The sequence below is a fragment of the Octopus bimaculoides genome, chromosome 9 (genome assembly GCF_046866305.1).
Source record: "Octopus bimaculoides isolate indiv1 chromosome 9, ASM4686630v1, whole genome shotgun sequence".
Taxonomy (NCBI): domain Eukaryota; kingdom Metazoa; phylum Mollusca; class Cephalopoda; order Octopoda; family Octopodidae; genus Octopus; species Octopus bimaculoides.
In genome coordinates this window covers 91,345,822-91,367,694 of record NC_142936.1, presented here as the reverse complement: position 1 = coordinate 91,367,694, position 21,873 = coordinate 91,345,822, and the positions used below count along the sequence as shown (strand labels likewise).

The window sequence follows — 21,873 nt, the reverse complement described above, 5'->3', positions numbered from 1 at the left end:
TGAATGCATGAGTATGTATATATGGATGTATGTATTAATGTGTGTGCATGCTTGTATGTATGAATGTATGCATGAATTAATGTCTATGTATGTATGAATGCAAGTGTGTATATGTATACATGAATGTGTGTGAGTACTAATGTATGCGTGTATGCTTGTATGTATGTGTACGTATGAATGCATGTGTGTATGTATGTGTGTAAACGTGTATGTTTGAATTATGTATGAGTGCATGCATGTGTGTGTGTCTCCTTGTTTTTTAAATCTAAAATCCAGCTTCTCTGTCATACAGTGAATGTTATACACAACCGTCATATAAGCACCGATTGTTTGCAATCTTTTGTGAAAAAAATTCAAATTAATGAAGAATATTTCGTTGTTTGGAAACAGGTGAAAGTTGGTGACAAAATTATTCCAAATGGTATTTAGTGCCTCAACGAATCTCATTCCATCCATGAAAGCATGGAAAATTAGTGAAAACGATAACATACGCATACAAACAAATATATTAGTACACACACATGTATTGGATTTATAAGTATACACACATGTATGTATATATATGTGTGTGTGTGTATATATATATATATATATATATATATATAGCAGTTCAGCAAAAAGGACCGATAGAATAAGTATTAGGCTCACAAAGAATAAGTCCTGGAGTCAATTTGTTCGGCTAAAGGCAGTGCTCCAGCATGGCCAGTCAAATAAAATAAATTACATATACACACACATATATATATACATATATTTACACACACATATATATATATATATACATATATTTACAAACACACATATATATACACGTGTAAGTATATATATATATATATATATATATACACATATATGTATATATATACATATATACACGTATATACATACACACACACATATATATATATATGTATACACACACACACGACAGTCTTCAACAGTTTCTGTCTACCAAATCCGCTCACAAGTCTTTGATTGGGCTGTAGAAGACACTTGCTCAAGGTAGAACGCAGTAGGACTGAACCCGAAACCATGTGGTTGGAAAGCAAACTTGTGGTCACATTGTCACACCTCTACTTATACATATCTCTTTATAATACATACATACATACATACGCGCGCGCGCGCCAAGTTAGAGATGCGTAAAAAGCAAGACGAAGATAACAAAAAATAACAGAGAGGAAGTAAGAGGGGGAGGGGGGGAGAAAGCGGCAGAGGAATTGAGTTGTGCATTAATTAAATAAGATAGTTGTGTCTCTCAGTAATAACATTTGCCGCAACCACCATCATCTCGAACAAAGAGAGTGAGAGACTACAAGAGAAAGTACTATAGCAGTTCCAAACAGCCAGAATAATTTTACATTGCTGACTGACATCAATAAGGCGGGACTATTGTTTGTAGTATCAGATGTGTTTCAATAGATTGCTCGTAGCCGAATAGTCTATCAGCATCTCTGATTGGTTGAAATGTTTCTCAGCATGAGCCTTCGCTTTGTGAACGCTATGTGAATAAGCGCGGTCGATCTACCTCGCGCTATGCAAGCCGTGGCGTCTAAGCTGTACGCTGATTGGTTAAAACAGCTTTCGCAAGCGTCAGTCGGCTGGAGCCTATCGGAAGGTATTTAAAGGAAAATTTCAGCCATTTTAAGACAGTTGTCAATTGAGAAACGCCTTAGCTAAACAGAAATATGTCAGGACGTGGTAAAGGAGGTAAAGTGAAGGGAAAGAGTAAGACCCGGTCGTCTCGTGCCGGACTTCAGTTCCCAGTCGGCAGGATCCATCGTCTACTCCGCAAGGGTAACTACGCCCAGCGTGTTGGTGCCGGTGCCCCAGTCTACCTGGCTGCCGTGATGGAGTACTTGGCCGCAGAAGTGTTGGAATTGGCAGGTAATGCTGCCAGGGACAACAAGAAGTCTCGAATCATCCCCCGTCACTTGCAGTTGGCTATCCGCAACGACGAGGAATTAAATAAACTCCTGTCCGGAGTGACCATTGCCCAGGGAGGTGTCTTGCCCAACATCCAGGCCGTCCTTCTACCAAAGAAGACACAGAAGGCTGCCAAGTAAAGAAAAAAATGAGAGAAATGGAGAAAAAGAAACGAGTCGTGGCACCAATCTTGCTGTTAAAGCATCAATCAATCCAACGGCCCTTCTAAGGGCCACCCATGTCTTCATGAAAGTTTTGTCATGGTCCCTATCGTCATTTTGCGATATACTTTTTTTCTTCACTTATATATTTCATGCCTTTTTAAATTCACTTGACTCCCTTCAGTATTTTCACTTAAAAAGAAATTTTTTTTTCCTCGAAGACTTTAAGACCAATAACTTTTTCCAGGGTCAAGACCTCCCTCATCTTTCTTCAGAAGAGGAAAATAGGGGAACAAATGTGATACTAACATTCTGAACTTTTTGACTTTGGTTCTGTATTTTACAGAGAAAAGAGCTTTATCCAGCTTGGAATCGTAAAAAAAGAGGTTTTCCGAAAACAGATCAGTGCTAAATGTTTTGTTTTTCGTTTTTTTTTGTATTTTTGTGATGTGTGAACCCTCTTACAGATACAATTATTCCACTTTCTTCATAGAACCAATATAAAACTCCGTTCATTCTATACACAACAACCTCCCCCCCCTCCATTACTTACTCCACGTGATTTTTGTCTTTAATTGTAAACAAATATTATAAATGTAAACATTTTCACCTCCACTCTCTTTCCCAGCATCGGACCAAATATCTTCATTGATCACACAGCAACTTAAACACGGAATATTTTATACAAAATATATTTCATACATTCTGCTAGGTTCGATATCTGGCTCAATTCAAACTCTGGAGTTTACAATCAGACATCCCTATGGCTTTCTGCCAATTGTTCAGTCCATTTTTAATTAAGACATGCATTTTTGCAATTGCCAATTTTCTCTGCCCATTTAATTCTGTAAGAGTTTCCAACTTAGCAATTTTATTTTTTATGTTTTTCGGCAAATAAACAGTTTTGTTGTTATGCTCATTATTATTATTCATATTGTCACTGCGAGTTCGTATCGTGTCGATTGTTCACATGTAAACTATAATATAATATCGTCAGTAAATCATGAATCCGAAAGAGAAGCACATTCTAAGTTATAAGAGCAGTAGAGTAATTATAGTTAACGACCGGTCTATTGGGTTATCCTGGATTTCGAGTCCATAAAGCGCTAGGCTTTGCGGGGTTTCTTTAGACCCCTAATGACCTATCTGAAGAAAGCTAAGCGCTTTATGAACAAACCCCATAGACCAACTATAACTATCGTATAGTTAGACAAAATGCTTAGTGTCCCTTATTTTAATTGTTAAAAATAACACCCGAGACTATATATATATATATATATATATATATATATATATACATATATATATATATATATACATATATATATATATATATATATAAACACAGCTCAAAATTTGAATTTAAACTAGTAAACGTATCACTTCAATATGTCCTTTAAAAACAAAAATAAGTTAAATCTTTCTCGTTTATATTCTGTAATTTTTTTCTCTTTTTTTTTTTTTGTTATCTGTCTGTCGTAATCAACTTCTTTTTCTGATTTCGGCCGAGTTTTCCTTTCTTTTATCGAAATAACTGTTTCTGTCCACCTTTTATGATTAAAAAATAATACTGCGTCATAAGTGCGAACCGGTCCTCCTTGAATGTGGTGCTACCAGCTGGTGTTTTGCCTACCTCTTGTATCCTTCGCCGAGCCGTTTTCTCCAAGGACCAATACAGTATTTTCATACATCTGTAAATTCTATCGTTTGCTTGTTTCAGTCATGCTGGAGCAATGCTTTGAAAGAATTTAGTCGAACAAAACGATCGCAGTACTTAGATTTTTTTTTTTTTTTTTTCCAAGTCGGATGTTTATTTTATCAGTCTCTTGCGAAACTGTTAAGTTACGAGGAAGAATAAACCAACATCGGTTGTCAAGCACTGGTAGTGGGGGTTGCAAGAATCTTACAGGCACGCGTGTATGTATGTATATATATATATATATATATGTGTGTGTGTATAATGCACCGATGGGCTTCATTCATTTCTGTCTACCAGTTTCACTCATGGTTAAAGTCACTTGCCTAAAGTGCCAAGCATTGGGATTGAACCTGAAACTCCTGTTTGCAAAGACAACCTTCTGAACCACATAGCCAAGCCTGCTTAAAAAAAAAAATATATGCTTCACGATTTAGTTGATTTTTTTTTTTTTTTTTTTTAATCCCTTCTCTCCATCCCCTCCCCAAATTGAAATTACATTTGGAGCTGCCACAATAGATAAAATAAAGTTAGCTCTCCATATACAGACTGGGTTTTGATTGATTATATCAGGCGTTTGGGAACCCTGTATACTAAAGGTAAGAATTCCAAACCCTTTCTAAAGGTTTACCCTGAGCCAAGAAAATTCATAGATCTTGAGATTAATATTTAGATATTCTTGTGTACTCTAGGCACAAGGCCCGAAATTTTGGGGGAGGGGTCCAGTCGATTAGATCGACCCCAGTACGCAACTGATACTTAATTTATCGACCCTGAAAGGATGAAAGGCAAAGTCGACCTCGGCTGAGATTAATATTTAGATATTTCAGTGAATGTTTAAGTTTTGTACAAGTTGAATAAGTTTTGGTTTAACTGATTAAGCTGTGATGGTGGTGGTAAGAGAATTTATAACCGTTTTCCCCAAACTGAACCATCAATTGGTGGGTTGATATGCTAAAAGTAATAGCTATACTGTAATCAATACATAGCTATGCCTCTCTTTCTCATATATCAGTGCATTTATGTCGTGTGTGTATGTATGTATGTATGTATGTATATATATATATATATATACAGGTGTTTTTTTGTTTGCTGGAAGACTTCTATAATGGCAGTGACAGATGAATACAAACAAATAAATGTGTATATTCACATAGAGAGAGGTAAATACACAACACTATATATAGCCTATAACATACAGGACTATATACTGTATATATAGATATATATATATAAGTATTTATACTCGTATTCCTAAATTCATATATGTGTATATACACACGTATTTTATATATATAGCCTATAACATATACAACTCTACTGTATATATATATTTATATACTCATGTGCCTAAATTCATATATATGTGTGTGTTTATACACACAAATATGTATAATATATACATACACATGTGAAATGTGTGCTGTATGTAAAATGTAGGCAGGTATAAATGGAGTTTATAAAATTGCTTCATAATCAACCAGTTCAATCCCATAATGCAACACCTTGCTCAAGTGTCTTCTACCAAAGCCTGAAGTTGACCAATAACTTGAGTGGAAAATTAGTCAACAGAAACTGTGGGTGTACATTTTTTGCACCATTCAAGAAGCTGAAGTCATGTTGCCACCTTTTGCCCTGTAACATAGCAGTTCAACAAACAGATAACATCATCATCATTGTTTCCATATCCACTTTTCCAAAGGCGGCGAGCTGGCAGAATTGAGAGCATGCCAGGCGAAATGCTTAGCAGTATTTCATCTGTCTTTACATTTCTGGGTTCAAATTCTGCCAAGGTCGACTTTGCCTTTCATCCCTTTCTGGGTCGATAAATTAAGCACCAGTTGCATACTGGATTTGATCTAATCGCCTGGTTCCCCTCCCCCAAAATATCCACTTTACATGCTCGCATAGCTTTGGGCAGATTTTTTTTCTATGAGCTATTGCCCTTCCTGTCATCAAAGCTCGCCTTTTTCCAAGCACAGGGTCTCAGGTTCAGTCTCACTGCATAACACATAATGGGCCCTATTTCAGTTTGTGTCAACCAAATCCACTGACAAAGCTTTGGTCAGCCCGAGGTTATAGTAGACACTTGCCCATGGTGTTATGCAGTGGGACTGAACCTGAAACCATGTGCTTGGAAAGCAAGCTTCTCACCACACAGCCACGCCAATATATATATATGTATGTATATGATGGGTTTCTTACAAATCCACTCAGAAGGCTTTGATTTGCCTGGTGCTATGACAGAAAATACTTGCCCACGGTTTCACAGAGTAGGATTGAACTCAGAACCAAGTGGTCAGGAAACAAACTTCTTAACCACACAGCCATACCTGCATAGTGATGAACAAATTTTGTTAGACCTCTGAGACTGAGATGAGATGGAGGAGGAGGAAAGTATCTCTCTCTCATTGGAGACCAAGGTGCCTGGTGATGATGAATTAAACCAGGTGATGGCTATGGTGGGATTTTAAACTGAAAAGTACAAACAGCTGAATCAAATTTCAAGTAGCACCAACTCTGACATTTTCCAATTTTAACTAATCCACTACGGCACAACAACAACACCATCATTTGGAGACTTACTGCCACTAACACAAGCACCAGACTAAAACAGGGTCATTGCCCGTCTGGCTATTCAAATGGCAGGCTCTACTCAGATGCTCATTTCTTCGAAGATGGGTCTTTAAGCCTGAAATAAAGGTTTTTCAACTTTCATCTCCACATTGTTAATAACTTTCCTCACCTCCCCCTCCATTTATTATTCTAATCCACTCCCCTTCTCCTTTACTTTAACCCTTTTGATACCAACCCGGCTGAAATCACCTCTGGCTCTGTAGCACAAATGTCTTCTATAATGATAAATGCCAAAAGGAATTTGTGTGTGTCAGTGTGTCACACGATGACCCCCTCCCCCTCTCTCACTATTTATTGACACTTCTCCTTTTGCTGGGGTGAGACTAATAATAGGCATAGCGAAGGATGGGTGGTAGTAGATTGACAGTTGAGATGGTGATAGTAATAGTATGCGTTGTAGTTGTGATAGAGGCGGAGGTGACGGTGATGATGATGGTGGTGGTAGCTGAGGTGGTGATAGTAAGGGATGTGAAAGATAGTGGTGATGGTGGTGGAGGGGAAGGAGGTGTTGATGGTGGTGGCGTCAGAAGTCTGAATGGTGTGTATGGCAGTTGTGGTGATGGTGATGGTTCAGAAAGAGAGAGAGAGAAGGAAAGAGGTTAGATTAGACAGAAAAAAATTGTACTGATCCACTCCCCACCGCCACCCCCTCCCAAATGGAAAGACAAAATATGTTGTTTATCATGAAGCTTTGCATATTATATCGTTTTGACAAAAATTGTTCATTGCTTGAAAAATAATTGGTCAAGTTTAATAAAATTTAATACCAGCTACATGGTTCCGGGTTCAGTCCCACTGCATGGCATCTTGGGCAAGTGTCTTCTACTATAGCCTCGGGCCGACCAAAGCCTTGTGAGTGGATTTGATTGACAGAAACTGAAAGAAGACAATTGTAGACTGGTGCAGCTCTCCATCTGGCCAGCTCCTGTCAAACTGCCCAACCCATGCCAGCATGGAAAGCAGACATTAAATGATGATGATGATGACGATGACGATGATGCATATGTTCACCTGTTTCTTTCACTGAATCTGAGTGAGAGAGGTAGGTGGGAGTCAGAGTAAAAGAAAGTGGATGAACTAAACAGAGAGGGAGGAGGTGAAAATAGGGAGGAACAGGCGCAAGAAACCCAAAGGATAGGGAGAGGAGTAAGAGGATATGGGAGAGAGAATCAAAGAGATTTGTAGAGAAGGAGGAGTAAGAGCAAGACAGAGAGAGACAAAAATAGGGTAGGAGATGTGGTGGGAGAGAAAGAGTTATAGTGAGAGACAAATAGAAAGTGAGGGAATCAGAGAGAGAGGGAGAAAGAAATGAAGGGCCTCGCTGCTCTAATGATGTTATCTGTTTTCCAGTCCAAACAGACGGACATAAGAGGATCAAATATTTACAATAAATTTATTGTGCCCTCTCGTTTTGGTTCAATATTGTCACAGAAACAGCATTGCCCTCGTCACTAGACAAATCGGTGTAAATGAGGGATTATTCACTGCTGACCACTGAGTGGTCTTTAGCCTTAATAGAGGAGATTTAGAAACAGATAGATAGATAAGCAGGGAGATGGTCAGAAATAAAGAGAGAGAGAGATAAGCAGATATATACGTGTGCATACATACATACAGGCATACATATATAAAAAGCACCCAGTACACTCTGTAAGGTGGCTGGCATTAGGAAGGGCATCAAGCTGTAGAAACCATGCCAAAACGAGAGCAGATCTTGGTGCAGAACTCTGTTAAATGATGATGATGATGATAATGATTATATATATATATATATATATATATATATAGGCACAGGTGTGGCTGTGTGGTTAGAAGCTTGCTTCCCAACCACATGATTCCAGGTTCAGTCCCACTGTGTGGCACCTTAGGCAAGTGTCTTCTACCATAGCCATGGGTCAACCAAAGCCTTGTGAGTGGATTCGGTAGACGGAAACTGAAAGAAGCCCATCGTATATATATATATACATATATGTGTGTGTGTGTGTGTGTAAGTTTTGTGTGTCTGTATTTGTCCCCCCACCATCGCTTGACAGCTGATGTTGGTGTGTTTACATCCCTGTAACTTAGTGGTTCGGCAAAAGAAATCCGATAAAATAAGTACTTGGGGGCGATTAGTTCGACTAAAGGTGGTGCTCCAGCATGACCACAGGCTGAAACAAATAAATGAGTGAAAGAGTAATATATTGGCAGACTAACTGAGAGAGAGAGAGAGGGGGGAGTAGATAGATATTTATATAGAAGGATAGGTAGGTTTGTGGTGCCTGCATATCTAATTAATCTAAAGGGCTTAATTAGTGGGCATTAAGAATTTGTGTCCTGTTATGTTGCATTTAGAAACATGGACCAATCAACATGTGTGTGTGTGTGTGTGTGTGTCAGTTAGTCTGCCAATATATTACTCTTTCACTCATTTATTTGTTTCAGCCTGTGGTCATGCTGGAGCACCACCTTTAGTCGAACTAATCGCCCCCAAGACTTATTCTTTGTGAGCCAAGTACTTATTTTATCGGTTTTCTTTTGCCGAACCACTAAGTTACAGGGATGTAAACACACCAACATCAGCTGTCAAGCGATGGTGGGGGGACAAATACAGACACACAAAACTTACACACACACACACATATATGTATATATATATATATACGATGGGCTTCTTTCAGTTTCCGTCTACCAAATCCACTCACAAGGCTTTGGTTGACCCATGGCTATGGTAGAAGACACTTGCCTAAGGTGCCACACAGTGGGACTGAACCTGGAATCATGTGGTTGGGAAGCAAGCTTCTAACCACACAGCCACACCTGTGCCTATATATATATATATATATATATATATATATATATATATATATATATATATATATATATATATATATGTATATATATATATATATATATATATATATATATATATATATATATATAAATATATATATATATATATATATATATATATATATATATATGTATGTATGTATGTATGTATGTATGTATGTATGTATATATATATATATATATATATATATATATATATATATATATATATATATATATATATATATATAAAAGGGGAGTTGGCAGAAACGTTAGCATGCCAGGCAAAATGCTTAGAGGTATTTTATCTGTCGCTGTGTTCTGAGTTCAAATTCTGGCGAGGTCGGCTTTGCCTTTCATCCTTTCAGGGTCAATAAATTAAGTATCAGTTGCGTACTGGGGTTGATCTAATCGACTGGTCCCCTCCCCCCAAATTTCCAGCCTTGTGCCTAGAGTAGAAAAGAACATATAATCATATAAATTCATAAATATATATATTATATATGTACGCACACACACACATCCCCATCATTTTTAAATCCTATTCCATTCTGACAGGCTGGATGGGTTATGGTGAGAGTCAGCTCTTATTAGGCTGTTGCTGTCTATCTGTCTTTCTCTCACTCTCTCTATCTATCTGTCTGTCTACCAATCTATTTGTCTGTCTGTCTGTCTATCTATCTATTTATCTGTATGTCTGTCTATCTATTTATCTGTCTGCCTATCTATTTATCTATCTACCTATCTATCTGTCCATCTACTGGTCTATCTATCTATCTATCTATTTATCTGTCTGTCTATCTATCTACATATCTCTCTGTCTATCTATCTATCTATGTATCTACCTATCTGTCTATTTATCTATCTATTTGTCTGTCTGTCTGTCCGTCTATCTATCTATCTATTTGAAATTTTCTACCTATATGTGTGTGTGTGTGTTTCTTTATATACTCCTATTTCTTTCTCTCTCTCCATCTCCATACTCACCTCTTTCTAAATCCCTTCTATAAAGGCTGAATCCTTCTTGTAACATCGAGAAGTGTCTTAGTGACCAGAGGAGAGGTGTGTCTTATGACGATATCGAATGAGTGGACAGAGGGAATTTATAGCTGACATTTTTGTAGCAGTCTTTTTGATTAGAGAAGAGACGACATCGTTATAATTGCTCAGATACTCCTATTTCATTCGGCATTGCATTTTTTTTACCTTTCTCTCTCTCTCTTGCTTTTCTATCTATCTCTTACTCTCTCTCTCTCTCTCTCACACACACACTCTTTCTCTCTCTCTCTCTCTCTGTCGCTCTCTCTCTCACACACACACTCTTTCTCTCTCTCTCTCCCTCCCCACCTCCCTCTGTATCTATAGCACATTTTCTCAAATTCTCAGTTTCCAGCTCTTGTACATATCTTTAGTTCTCTCAACTTCTTCCTCCATTTTTTTAATACTATCACTACTTCTTCATTTTTCTCCTTAACTCCATTCTATCTCTGTACCTATCACTCTTACGCTAGAGAAAAAGAGAGAGAGAGAGAGACAAGGACAGACACACACACACAAGGCTGGAACGTGACATAAATAACATAGTAACACTAACGTTGATGACTAATACCTTTGGAAGGGAGATAACTATGTTGAAACTTATTGGACTTCAGATTCAGGGGAAGGAAGTATATCACATCTCAGACAACCACAATACACGGTCAATGTCAGACTCTCTCCAGAGTCCCGTGACCTGACTGCTTTGTCCGAATGGTTCGAGGTCTGCGCAAGTGCTCGTCTCCATCTCTTTCCTCTTTTCTTTCCGCCATCCACGCTTGCTTTCCTTCGGTAGGCAACGTCCTCTCCTTTCCAACAGGGAGATGGATGATACAGTTGAGGATAAACTGAAGCAGAGCGTGTGGGACAATCTGCGTTCAGGTACCACTTGCAATTCTCTCCTTGATCAATCTGATCAATTTTCAAGGTGTCACCTACTTTTTGCAGGTACAAAATTCTCAAGGGACTGGATTGATGCCCTGCCTGTGGCCAACATTAGAGGTCTACTCAGTCTAGATGAGCTCCACATCTCCATCATGCTTAAAGTGGGAGCTGACGTCTGTAGGGGATTGAGATGGCATTGTTCAACTCCACAGGTCTTTGCAGTCTTTCATGCCGCCTAAACGCTGCTTGTTTCGCTCGTCACAATGGGTTAAACCTAATCATTAAGTGGACTCTGGCTTGGGTTAATATCCCCTCAGTTCTGGAGCTGGCAGGATTATCCAGACGTGATGGAAAGAGACCCTCTGTCCCTGGGTAAGAGGTAGGTGCCTCATCTGGAACGCCACAGTCTGTGACTCCCTTGTTCCTTCACACATCCTGGATGTTGTGGTAAATGGGAGGGTCACTGCTTCTGTAGCTGAAACGAACAAATCTTGAAGTATCAGGACCTGTCAGAGAACTATGCCCTCCAGCCTGTGGCATTTCAGACATTTGGAAAGGGCTGGGTTGCTAACAGTGAAGTTGTTGTCATCATTAGCAGCTCGCCTTACCAAAGTGTCTGGCGAGGCCCACGAGGGCGTTTGGCTATTCCAGTGCCCTAGTCTCGCCATCGCCTGTGGTAATGTTATAAGCATGTTGGCTTTGCTTCAGTAGGCTCCATTGAACCTTGTGGTGTGTGACCAATCGTGGGACTTGGTGGTGCATTGATATCTTTTTCCCTTTTCTCTTTCGATGTGTCAAAACGCTGTGACCGAAAATACTCGGCATCAGGCGGAGAGCACGTTTATGAATTCTATGGAGCATTCCTAAACAGCAGCGTCGGAAATGATCTCGTAAGCCAAAAGCCCATCATTTCTTGGCTCTTTTGAAGAATCGTAATCTCGGATGTTTGTTTACAACATAAATGTCAAGAGTGAGAAATTAGAGAAAACTAGAGGGGCCAAAGATCCTCTCATTAGAAAGAATTGCTTTTGTTTTGTTTAGCAGAATCGTAATCTACGACGCTTGAAACACATTTGAAGAAATTACGCTTTTTAGCGCACTAAAAAATTTTCGACTGTTTTAAATTCCGTTCTCACATAACCATTTTTAGAATACTTCAACTGAAGGATATGACATTCATATTCTAATTCTATCCTATAATACAATGTTACAGCTATTCGAAAATTTATTAGTGATTACGGCAGACTTAATTAGATATTTTGTTTAATATTCAGTAATATAAAAAGATTTGTGTAGTATAGCCCTGCATACGCGATGCAAAGAACTCTAATAAATGTTCTTGTTTACAGTATCGAATGCGCGATAGCAGTTATCTATGGCAAGTGCTTTGAATCGAGATAATGTGTTGAAAGTGGAAACCAGCTCATCGTAGAAGAATGGCGAAAGCCATTTAAAAGAATACGCACACCTGGTGTTTAGGGTTAGGAGTTACGCGAAAACGGATGGTGTGCGTATTGTTTACCTCAGCCAAATAAATATGCACCAATATATCACAATTATCGTATGTAAATTAAAATGGATGCAACTTCGAAGTTACTGACAATAAAATAAGTCTGTCACGTTTATTGACTCAGCCAATGTTCGTTGTTTTTATGCATATAAACACGTTATAAAGTGAACTTACATATTATTTACATATATGTGTATGTCTTAGAGAAAAGAATTAGTTGTTTTATCGTTTTCTAATACCCAAGGAAAACAAACTGAATACGAATCGAAATATAAACATATTCTGTTAAAGTCTCATTGATTTTCACACGAACGAAAAAATAAAAAAGACATTCGAAGGGGGAAAAAATAAAGACAAAATGAAACAAGCATTTTCATTGGCTACAATTCTCACGTGAGTGTATTTTGTTGTGATCTCCGCTACGTCCGTGTGATTTTACCTCTTTCCATATAAATACTAATCTTTTTGTTTTGTATGTATAACAGAACTAGCACGTGAAGCTAAATAATATTAAGTGGTAGTAGTTGAAAGGCGATCGGAGGTTTTTTATTTTGTTCTGTCTCTGAATCGAAGCTTTACTTGATTAAGAAACATGTCTGGACGCGGTAAAGGTGGAAAAGGACTCGGAAAGGGCGGCGCCAAGCGACACAGGAAAGTGCTGAGAGATAATATCCAAGGTATTACGAAACCTGCCATCCGTCGTCTGGCACGAAGAGGTGGTGTGAAACGTATTTCAGGTCTGATTTACGAAGAAACCCGTGGAGTTCTCAAGGTCTTTCTAGAGAATGTCATCCGTGATGCCGTCACCTACACGGAGCACGCCAAGAGGAAGACAGTCACCGCCATGGATGTCGTCTATGCGTTGAAGAGACAAGGCAGGACCCTGTATGGTTTCGGTGGGTAAGCAATGTGAGCCATCACTTTTCGGCTGGGTTTTTTAACCTAACATCTAATTATACCCACCATCTTCCGAACCACTTGAAAAAAAAAAAACTACATAAACGGCCCTTTTAAGGGCCACAATATCATCCTGTTCGTCTCACATTACCAAACTCTTTGATATGACCTTAAAAAAAGAAAACTTAATTTTGCCATTATTAAATTTAAAATTTTCTTCACTGAGAGAAAAAAGCTGTAAATTTTTGTTCACATCACGTATGAAATAACTCTTTCATTTAAACTATTTTTGCCAATATCTTTGGAATCTGTATTTTTTTCCTTTAAATTTATACCTGAAAATCGTTATGGAAATACAATAACGACCCCTCCCTTTCTTTTTTAAATTTTAATTACACAAAACCTAAGATGTATACATAAATACATCGGACGTATGTGTGTATAGAAATATATATAATTAACAGGTCCTTATAAAACATTGGGAATCTGGATTATACGAAGTTTTTCACAACGAAAAAGTATTTCTTTGAAACCGAATTCGTTATGAAAAATTTCTTATCAAATTCGTCATTCATATCTTAACATTTTAACTTATCAAAGTAGAGGACTACCTATTTGTACTTAAAAACTATTTGCATACTATATAAAGACATCGGGTACCCTCAACAAGAGGCGATATTTAATTATAAATTGTTGTCAGAAAAACCTTTTTAGAAAATGTGTAAAACTTATAAAAAATGGACAATTTGTTTTCTATTGTTAAATAAATATTTTCTGTTAAAGTGAATGTCATTGTATTTTTTCTTCCTCTTCATAGTTATTTACAATGTGTAATCAATTGCAATTAATATCTTAAGGTTTCAATTAATGGAACTTTCTTGGTCACTGCTTTGAAGGGTAGTTTTAGTTTCATTCAATTTTAATTCCAAGGTGGGCTTTTGAAATATCTTGGACTTTTTCTGCTTTGATCAGAATTTTTCATTTTAGACGGGTGTTTTTTTTTTTGTTTTTTTTTCGTCTGACGAAAATGATTTAACCACATTCTATTACTAAATACACCCATTCTTCTATTTAATCTGCGATATCGCTTTCAAGGAAATTAGTCGAGCATGTTGACCATTGTATTTAATTTAAGTGTACAACTTGTGTTCATTCTAGACAAACAGCGATATGGTTTGATACTTGATAAACATAAATACACAAATCACACAACGGGTTTTCGTCTACCCAGGTCTAACTTAAGCCCCCCCCCCCACCCCGCACGCAGTTGTGACGGGTCGAACCTGTAACCGCCTTGTTGCCAAGCGAAAGACTCCAGTCTTTATTTTAGATTTAGAACTGAGTTGTGTGTCCAAACTCAAGAGATATGGAGCCTTCGTCGTTTTCGACGATGAGTATTTTCAGTGTAGTTGGTTGAATATCCCATTCACGCAATTATCGGGCACAATCTGCGTGACACATTGTAAACAAGGCTGGATCTTTTCAGTAACAGAGTCCATTCGACAAGTTTCTCCATATCTAAATTTGGGTCGACGAGAAGCTATGGTAGAATACCCCTGCCCAAGAAGTTATGTTGTGGGATCGAATCTTATATATGAAACGAATGGCCCAGCTATGGCAGTTTCCCCGAGTACAAAATACATAATCTTTAATCTTTATGGAAGTGCGATGACGGTTCAGTACTGCATGTTTATCTAAGAAATAAACTTAGAATTCACCCATGTTGCACATTGTATGTGTGTGTGTGTATATATATATATATATCCTCCAGGGGCCTTTAAAATAGACCCGTAGTAATAATAATAATAGACACTATACACATAATTTCTATAGTACATTGCAAGACAGCTAATGAACTTTATGGTTGTTTAACTTGCCAGAAAAAGGACAGTAGTTGTGATTTGAACACCGGATGATGTGTCTTGTATTATACGAAGTGATGATGGTGTTAGGCAACTTTGCACATTATTATTACAGGACTGGCTGAAGAAGGTACGATCAAATCGAACCATCACGACATCAAGTTCTACGAATTCGTGAAGATAATGTAAAAATTCCTTGCGTGAGGTCGTGATTGTGAGAGTGGAATATTGTGGTGCTGCTATATTGTAATGAAAGAATTTGAAATGATGCTGTGCTAGAATTGTTTTCTATAAACGGTATTCTTGCGTTTAGAGTTTTACCTCCTTGGGGAAAAATGCATAAGGTTGCTGAAATTCAGCTTGTCCAGGGCATTATGAACCGTAGAATTTGCGCTAATCGTATAATTTACGTTGCATTTCCTACAGAAAATTCTTTATAGTTGTATTTTTTAATGGCAATAAATTACTCTGGAAGCGTAACACATTTAAAGAATTTCATTCAGTTTTAATGGCGTTCGTTTAGATTGGAATTCCGAAAATATATATTATACGGTAATCAATGTAATATACATCAACTAATATATGAATGCAAGATGATAGATCAAATTAAGAGAACTTTGCTACAAATATTTAACTGAACGTTTAATTTAATAATCAACATTGTTTAAAAAAAAAAAAAGACACCAAGGTGGATTTTTGCAAGGGAGATAAATCTAGTTTATAACTTGTTTATGTCGAAATGTTTAAAGCATGAAAACGTGTGGCCTCGTGGTTAGGGTGTTGCACTCTCGATTGCAGGAACGTGGTTTCGGTTCCAAGAGTGGGCAGCGCGTTGTGTACTTGAACAAAAATTCAATTTCACGTTGCTTCGGTCTACTCAGCTGGCGTCTCGTTCTAGGGGAAATTGTGCTTGAAAAACCTTTTAACCGGCCCTAATCAGTCCTAGGACGAGAGACAGGGGTTGATGGTAAACGTTTATATTAAGGAAAAAGCGAACTTTTATTTAGAGGAAAGCATTTGCAAGACTTCTTTATCGTAATTTTCGTAATTCAGGATGTTTTCAGTTCAACTGTATTTAACACCAAGTCACTTACCAGAACATATAAGAAAAGGAAAAAAACCCACTATTCTATGACCGTCCATCTTTTTGAAGGGAATCTACATTTGCCACATAAACCGTCTTTGTTACACTTGTTCAAGATAATGTGGATTGAGGATGATCCGGCTGTTATTTCTAGTAAGTTGGGTGACCCTTCCGAGCTTCCATAGTTCAAAAATGGATGGTTGACTTAATCTCTGCTCTCCTGTTTTAGCACCGTCGTTGAAGTCCTTTGGCGGATTTCATTGTTTTGTAAATATTCAGACCTGGTCTCATGTCAGGTTAAATTCCAACCATTAATCTCGGAAGAGGGTCAAACCTACATATAAATTATTCACAGCCTACTATGTTTATAATTTTGACTGCTATTTCTAGCATGTTGGGCACCAGGACATAAACATGTCCTTTCCTTGTTATTGAGGACAGTAGCGTTCAATTTGAGGGATATTTGACTGATGTTTCTAACAGTGCTGAACGTACATGTATAACTGTAATGTGGATATAATGCCGCATTGCGCTGCAAAGTTTCGATGTCGCCAATTTGTAATGAGAGAGCATTCTTAGACAGTAGCAGACCATAACTTTGGCAATTCCTCGCGTTTACACATTTGTGGTACAAAATTATTGGCAGAGCAAGAAATCTAGTCTGTATGAGTGTTATGAAACGATTAAGTCTACAAAACAGGTGTGATTTTCCACCATTTGCTGCCGACAGAAGGCACTAAGACTACACTGTCTTTTTCTCCCTAAAAAAGAACATTTTTTTTTTTACAATAGCAATCTCTTTTAACAAAATAATTTTCTCAAGTTTATTTCTATACGGAAATAAACAGGAAAAATACTATTTTTGATGCAGTATTTTCTTTTTATCTGGCGTTTCGTTGTTGTATATGCGATGTAAGAGAGAGGGAGAGAGTGGGTTGGCAGGGTCGTTAAAACAGCCGACGAAATGCGCTGCGTGATTCCGGTTCCTTACTTTCCGCGTTCAGATCCAACAAAGATCAGCTTTCCGGAGTACGGAATTCGATGTAATCAGCTGAAGCCCTCCTCTCAAATTAGAAACCTTGAGCGAATGTTAGAAAATAACCGCTTGTACTCTACAAGAGCCGAGGTAGTGACATTTGTGTGTTGTCAGTAAATTTTACGACGCAAATAAAAATACTGATAACGAAAAGATCAATTTTTCTTTTATTCGAGTGAAAAGCTTGTTGCTTAATCAATGACAACTTTTATTATAAAGGAAAGATTGTTTGCCAGCAAACAATCTTACTGTTGTTTCCTGGGGTTAAAACAACAATAACGTTCATTCTAACCGGACAATCTTTACTTTAAAGTACTGTTACTGTATGTTGAGAGATTTAGAAATAATAAAGTTTCTATTTAACTTTTATTATACATTAGCATTAAGGGCATAGATTAACAGAATCGTTGGAAATTCTGATAAAAATGCCTTGCGATACTCATTCCGGTACTGCCTTTCATCCTATCGAGGTAGATAAAGTAAGGACCAGTTGAGCACTTTCACTACTTTTATTGATTAATCCCCTCCCTTCAAAATTGTTCGCATCTCGCCTAAGTTGAAACATAGTTATATATAAGTATTGCTTTGTCCCCTACTCCTGGAGGTTCTCCGGTTAAAATCCATTTGATTCAATCCCCATTTCGCCCAGCCAACATTGGTGAAATAAACTATAGAGAGGTCTTGTCAAAAAATATTTCATTTATTTCAAAAAAGGACACTCCTTAAATAGTGTGTGTATGTAGTCAGTCAAATCGACTCCCGTATATAAATGGTAATTATTCTATTTCCTCAGAAAAGATGAAAGGTGAGGCTGACAGCGGTAGAATTAAAACGGAACTGAAAGTTTATTCAGTACAAGGGATACTTAATCAGGTCGCTTCATTTGTCTAAAAACTTTTCTTAATAGGAACAGAGTAGAATAAACAACTCGTAGTTATAGAGCATCAAGTCCCTCACTGTCGAAGACGCACGAACATCTTCCATATGGTAATCTCACTTCTTTATATTATTCTGGGCAGTACGTGCGATTGGATTAATCTATCAGTTTTGAAAATCAATGCTCCATCAATAAAAGTACCTGCACATCGTTAATGGCTGAGTGTTCCAGACACTTGAAACCTTTAATGTATCAGACTGTCAACAGCAGGTGTTAACACACATGTAATATACACACCAAATGCATAAATGAGCAGTCGTGCTGTTAAACGAGATTTACTGTTTGTGGTTATGAGTCATTCATTATCCTGATTAGACAGTAATGTTTATAACGATAATGAAAGGAGAGAGAGAGGGGTGTGGTGAGAAGGAATGGGTTACTTTGTATTTTAACTGTGGTTATTTTTTTTTTTTAATCAAGCTCTTAGCAAATATATGTATGTATAGTATACACACTCGTATCTTATTTACAGGTGAGCAGGACATTAAATAATTATATCTAATTCGTAGGTCATTAAATGAAATATTGCAAGCTTAAATTACTTGGCTATCCGAATAAATTATAATTTTTCGCAAGCCTTATTAATGTAATTTTATTTTTAATTGTCACAGTTAAAATACAAAAGAGCCCAAGAATTCATACCAAGAAAATAAAATTGAAGGGAATGGTAAAAAAACAATTTTTTTCCAACAAGAATGAATTTAGTGAAATGCTTTCTATAGAAACTTGTGAATATCTAATCGCATCTCCCTTCTTTAGTCTCATGTCCAGATCTGTACCGATCGAGTGAACCGGATGATAAAAAAAGCGATCCAAACACGCCTATACTCTCTTTTTCCTTTTTATCTTTAGTCTAATTTAAACTGTCCTTTGGTTAAAATAGTAAAGTGAACCCAGCCAACTGTTATTGAGAATTAATTATTTCCGAATATTTATCAGTCGGAGGGTAACATAATAAAAAAAAATTTAAAAAACGCAGGATCAACATTCGCTGTTTAGTTTTCTTCATCAGGGGACTACATTGTATAACGTGTTTTTCCTTTTTTATAGACTTATTGTACGATTTGGCTGCTATTTCTATTTCGTAGATCATGTAGAGACTCATTTCTCTTATACGATCAATTCAATACACAGACTGCCAAGTATCAGAATCGTATTATGATAGAATTGCTTCTAATTTAGGCACAGGGCCAGCAATTTTAGGGAGAGGTTTTAATCGATTAAACCAATCCAGTACATGATTAGGATTTGATTTTATCGATCACAGCAGCTTTTGAACTCGGGTTAAAGGGCCGGAAAAAATACTGCGAAGTATTTTGTGAAAGGTTGCCCTCATATTGTGATACATAATGAGTTAATTAGATTTGGGGGTCTACCGACTCACCTTTGACTTCTTTATTTCCCCATCTTTAAATGACCAAAATTATACTTTCAACAACCAAAAATAATTTTGTCCGTCTTAAAATACTTTCAACCATGTTTTGCGCATTTCATTAAATTTATTCATGTTATCACCTAAAAACAAGCCACGGAAATGTCTTTAAATTTTGATAAACTGTCAAAATAAAATTTATTTTCGAATAATGAAATTTTTTTACTCTATTTTGTGTTTTTGTTTTGTTTCAAAAGTGAAGATTTTGTTTTTTTTTTCCTCTTAAAAAAAAAGATGATTTGAAAGGATTGTGATTAAATATACCGATATATACAATTAATGATATGCACATATTAAAAATGTAGAATTGAACTTTCTGTAAGTGATAAAATCAAATCCACTACCAAACATTATCAATCAATAAATGATTTATGGGAGGTGGTGGAGGTAAAATGATGATGACGAAAGATGGGGTAGAATAAATAACTGTTCCAAGGGTACCTTGGAATAAATATAGTTCCAATTTGTCGTTTTGTTTTTTGAAGAGAGTCGGATAGGGATACTTGTAACTGGAATAATTATGGAAACGGTAGTAAATAGTAGCAGATGTATTGAAAGAACGGAATGAAGCTGAAGGTACCCACACTCAACGGGTACTAGCTTCAATATACGTCGTTCAGTCTTGCACAGATCGGGGTGGGAATGAAGGTGAAAATACAAAGCACCAGAATATCTTGGAATATGTGTATCTCTTGGAGAGAGATAAATGGATGGGGGTTGGTATAGAGTTGGCAGTCACTCGTTATTTTCTCCTTACGAATATTTGCTGGCTGTGGTTTCCAAACACAACTACACTGATGTTTGTGTTTATATTTAACACATATTTACATTATATCTTCAGGTGACAAACATAAAACGTAATAACAGGAACGATCTAGTTATTACAGTATGTTTGCTTGTAAAATATGTTTAGAAAAGAAAATATGACCAGCTCTTTAAAAAAAACTGTTTAAATAGATTTAAATTAAATCTATAAGATATTTTAAGAATTAAGAATTGTATTGAAATGTTTATATGCTTGAATGTGTTGTTTGAATAACAAATGTCAATAGATATAGGTGTAGTGATTTTAGTTTTTATTTTGGAGTTTATAGTATATAGAACATTTTAAATCAACTTGTAGATGTAAACATGAATGTGTTTATGTATGCGAATGTTTATAAATATAAACATCAAATTCTGATGTTAATGTGATGCAATGTATTTTATAAGTTTCCATCGAGTATTGCCGATTCGTTGAAGTTGAGGAAGATGAAAGTACATCAACATAGATGTATGTATAAGTCCCCATAAAATGAGGGAGGGAGGATCAAATGGTCTTCTCTCATTTGCTGCTGGTGTATTTCGTGACGGCTTTGGTTCCTTCTGAGACGGCGTGTTTGGCTAATTCACCCGGTAACAAGAGACGAACTGCTGTCTGCACCTCACGACTGCTAATGGTCGATCGTTTATTGTAGTGGGCAAGGCGGCTGGACTCTGCGGCGATTCTTTCGAACAGGTCGTTGACGAAGCTATTCATAATGGACATAGCCTTGCTAGAGATACCCGTGTCCGGGTGCACCTGCTTCAATACTTTATAGATATAGATAGAATAGCTTTCCTTCCTCTTCCTCTTCCTCTTTTTGTCACCACTGCGGGCCGGTTTCGGTTTCGCAGCTTTCTTAGCTCCTTTAGCACTCACTTTGGGTGGCATGTTTCAGAATAGAACAGTGGTGATGATCGTGGCAGTTGGTTGGCAATGAAACAGTGGTAGTAGCAAGGACAAAAAAGAAGGAATTTCGAAGAGTAAGAAAAAATGCTAAAGCAACGGTTGGAACAATGCGTTTCATTTTTATTTATATGAAACGAGTAGGCTCCAGAGAGTGTGGTAAAACGAGCCTAGCCAGCCGATTTCGCTTTGAGGCAATTCAATTGGCTATAATTAGAAATTGTCTTACAATTCAGCCAATCAAAAGATAGCTGTA

The 21,873-nt window shown here is 37.1% G+C and overlaps 3 protein-coding genes across 3 annotated transcripts; 2 read left to right on the top strand and 1 right to left on the bottom strand.

The window, feature by feature from the left end:
- Window positions 1-1,622: 1,622 nt before the first annotated feature.
- Window positions 1,623-3,006, top strand: LOC106877656 (histone H2A). Its single transcript, XM_014926602.3, has one exon. It carries the CDS (start codon window positions 1,689-1,691, stop codon window positions 2,064-2,066), a length of 378 nt encoding a protein of 125 aa, XP_014782088.1. The 5' UTR covers window positions 1,623-1,688; the 3' UTR covers window positions 2,067-3,006.
- A 10,114-nt stretch (window positions 3,007-13,120) lies between these two features.
- Window positions 13,121-14,345, top strand: LOC106877654 (histone H4). The gene has a single exon (XM_014926600.3). It carries the CDS (start codon window positions 13,254-13,256, stop codon window positions 13,563-13,565), a length of 312 nt encoding a protein of 103 aa, XP_014782086.1. The 5' UTR covers window positions 13,121-13,253; the 3' UTR covers window positions 13,566-14,345.
- Window positions 14,346-18,221: 3,876 nt separating this feature from the next.
- On the bottom strand, window positions 18,222-21,717 carry LOC149134248 (histone H2B, gonadal). The gene has a single exon (XM_089358036.1). The coding sequence runs from the start codon at window positions 21,600-21,602 to the stop codon at window positions 21,234-21,236; it is 369 nt and encodes a 122-aa protein (XP_089214162.1). The 5' UTR covers window positions 21,603-21,717; the 3' UTR covers window positions 18,222-21,233.
- Between the last annotated feature and the right edge of the window lie 156 nt (window positions 21,718-21,873).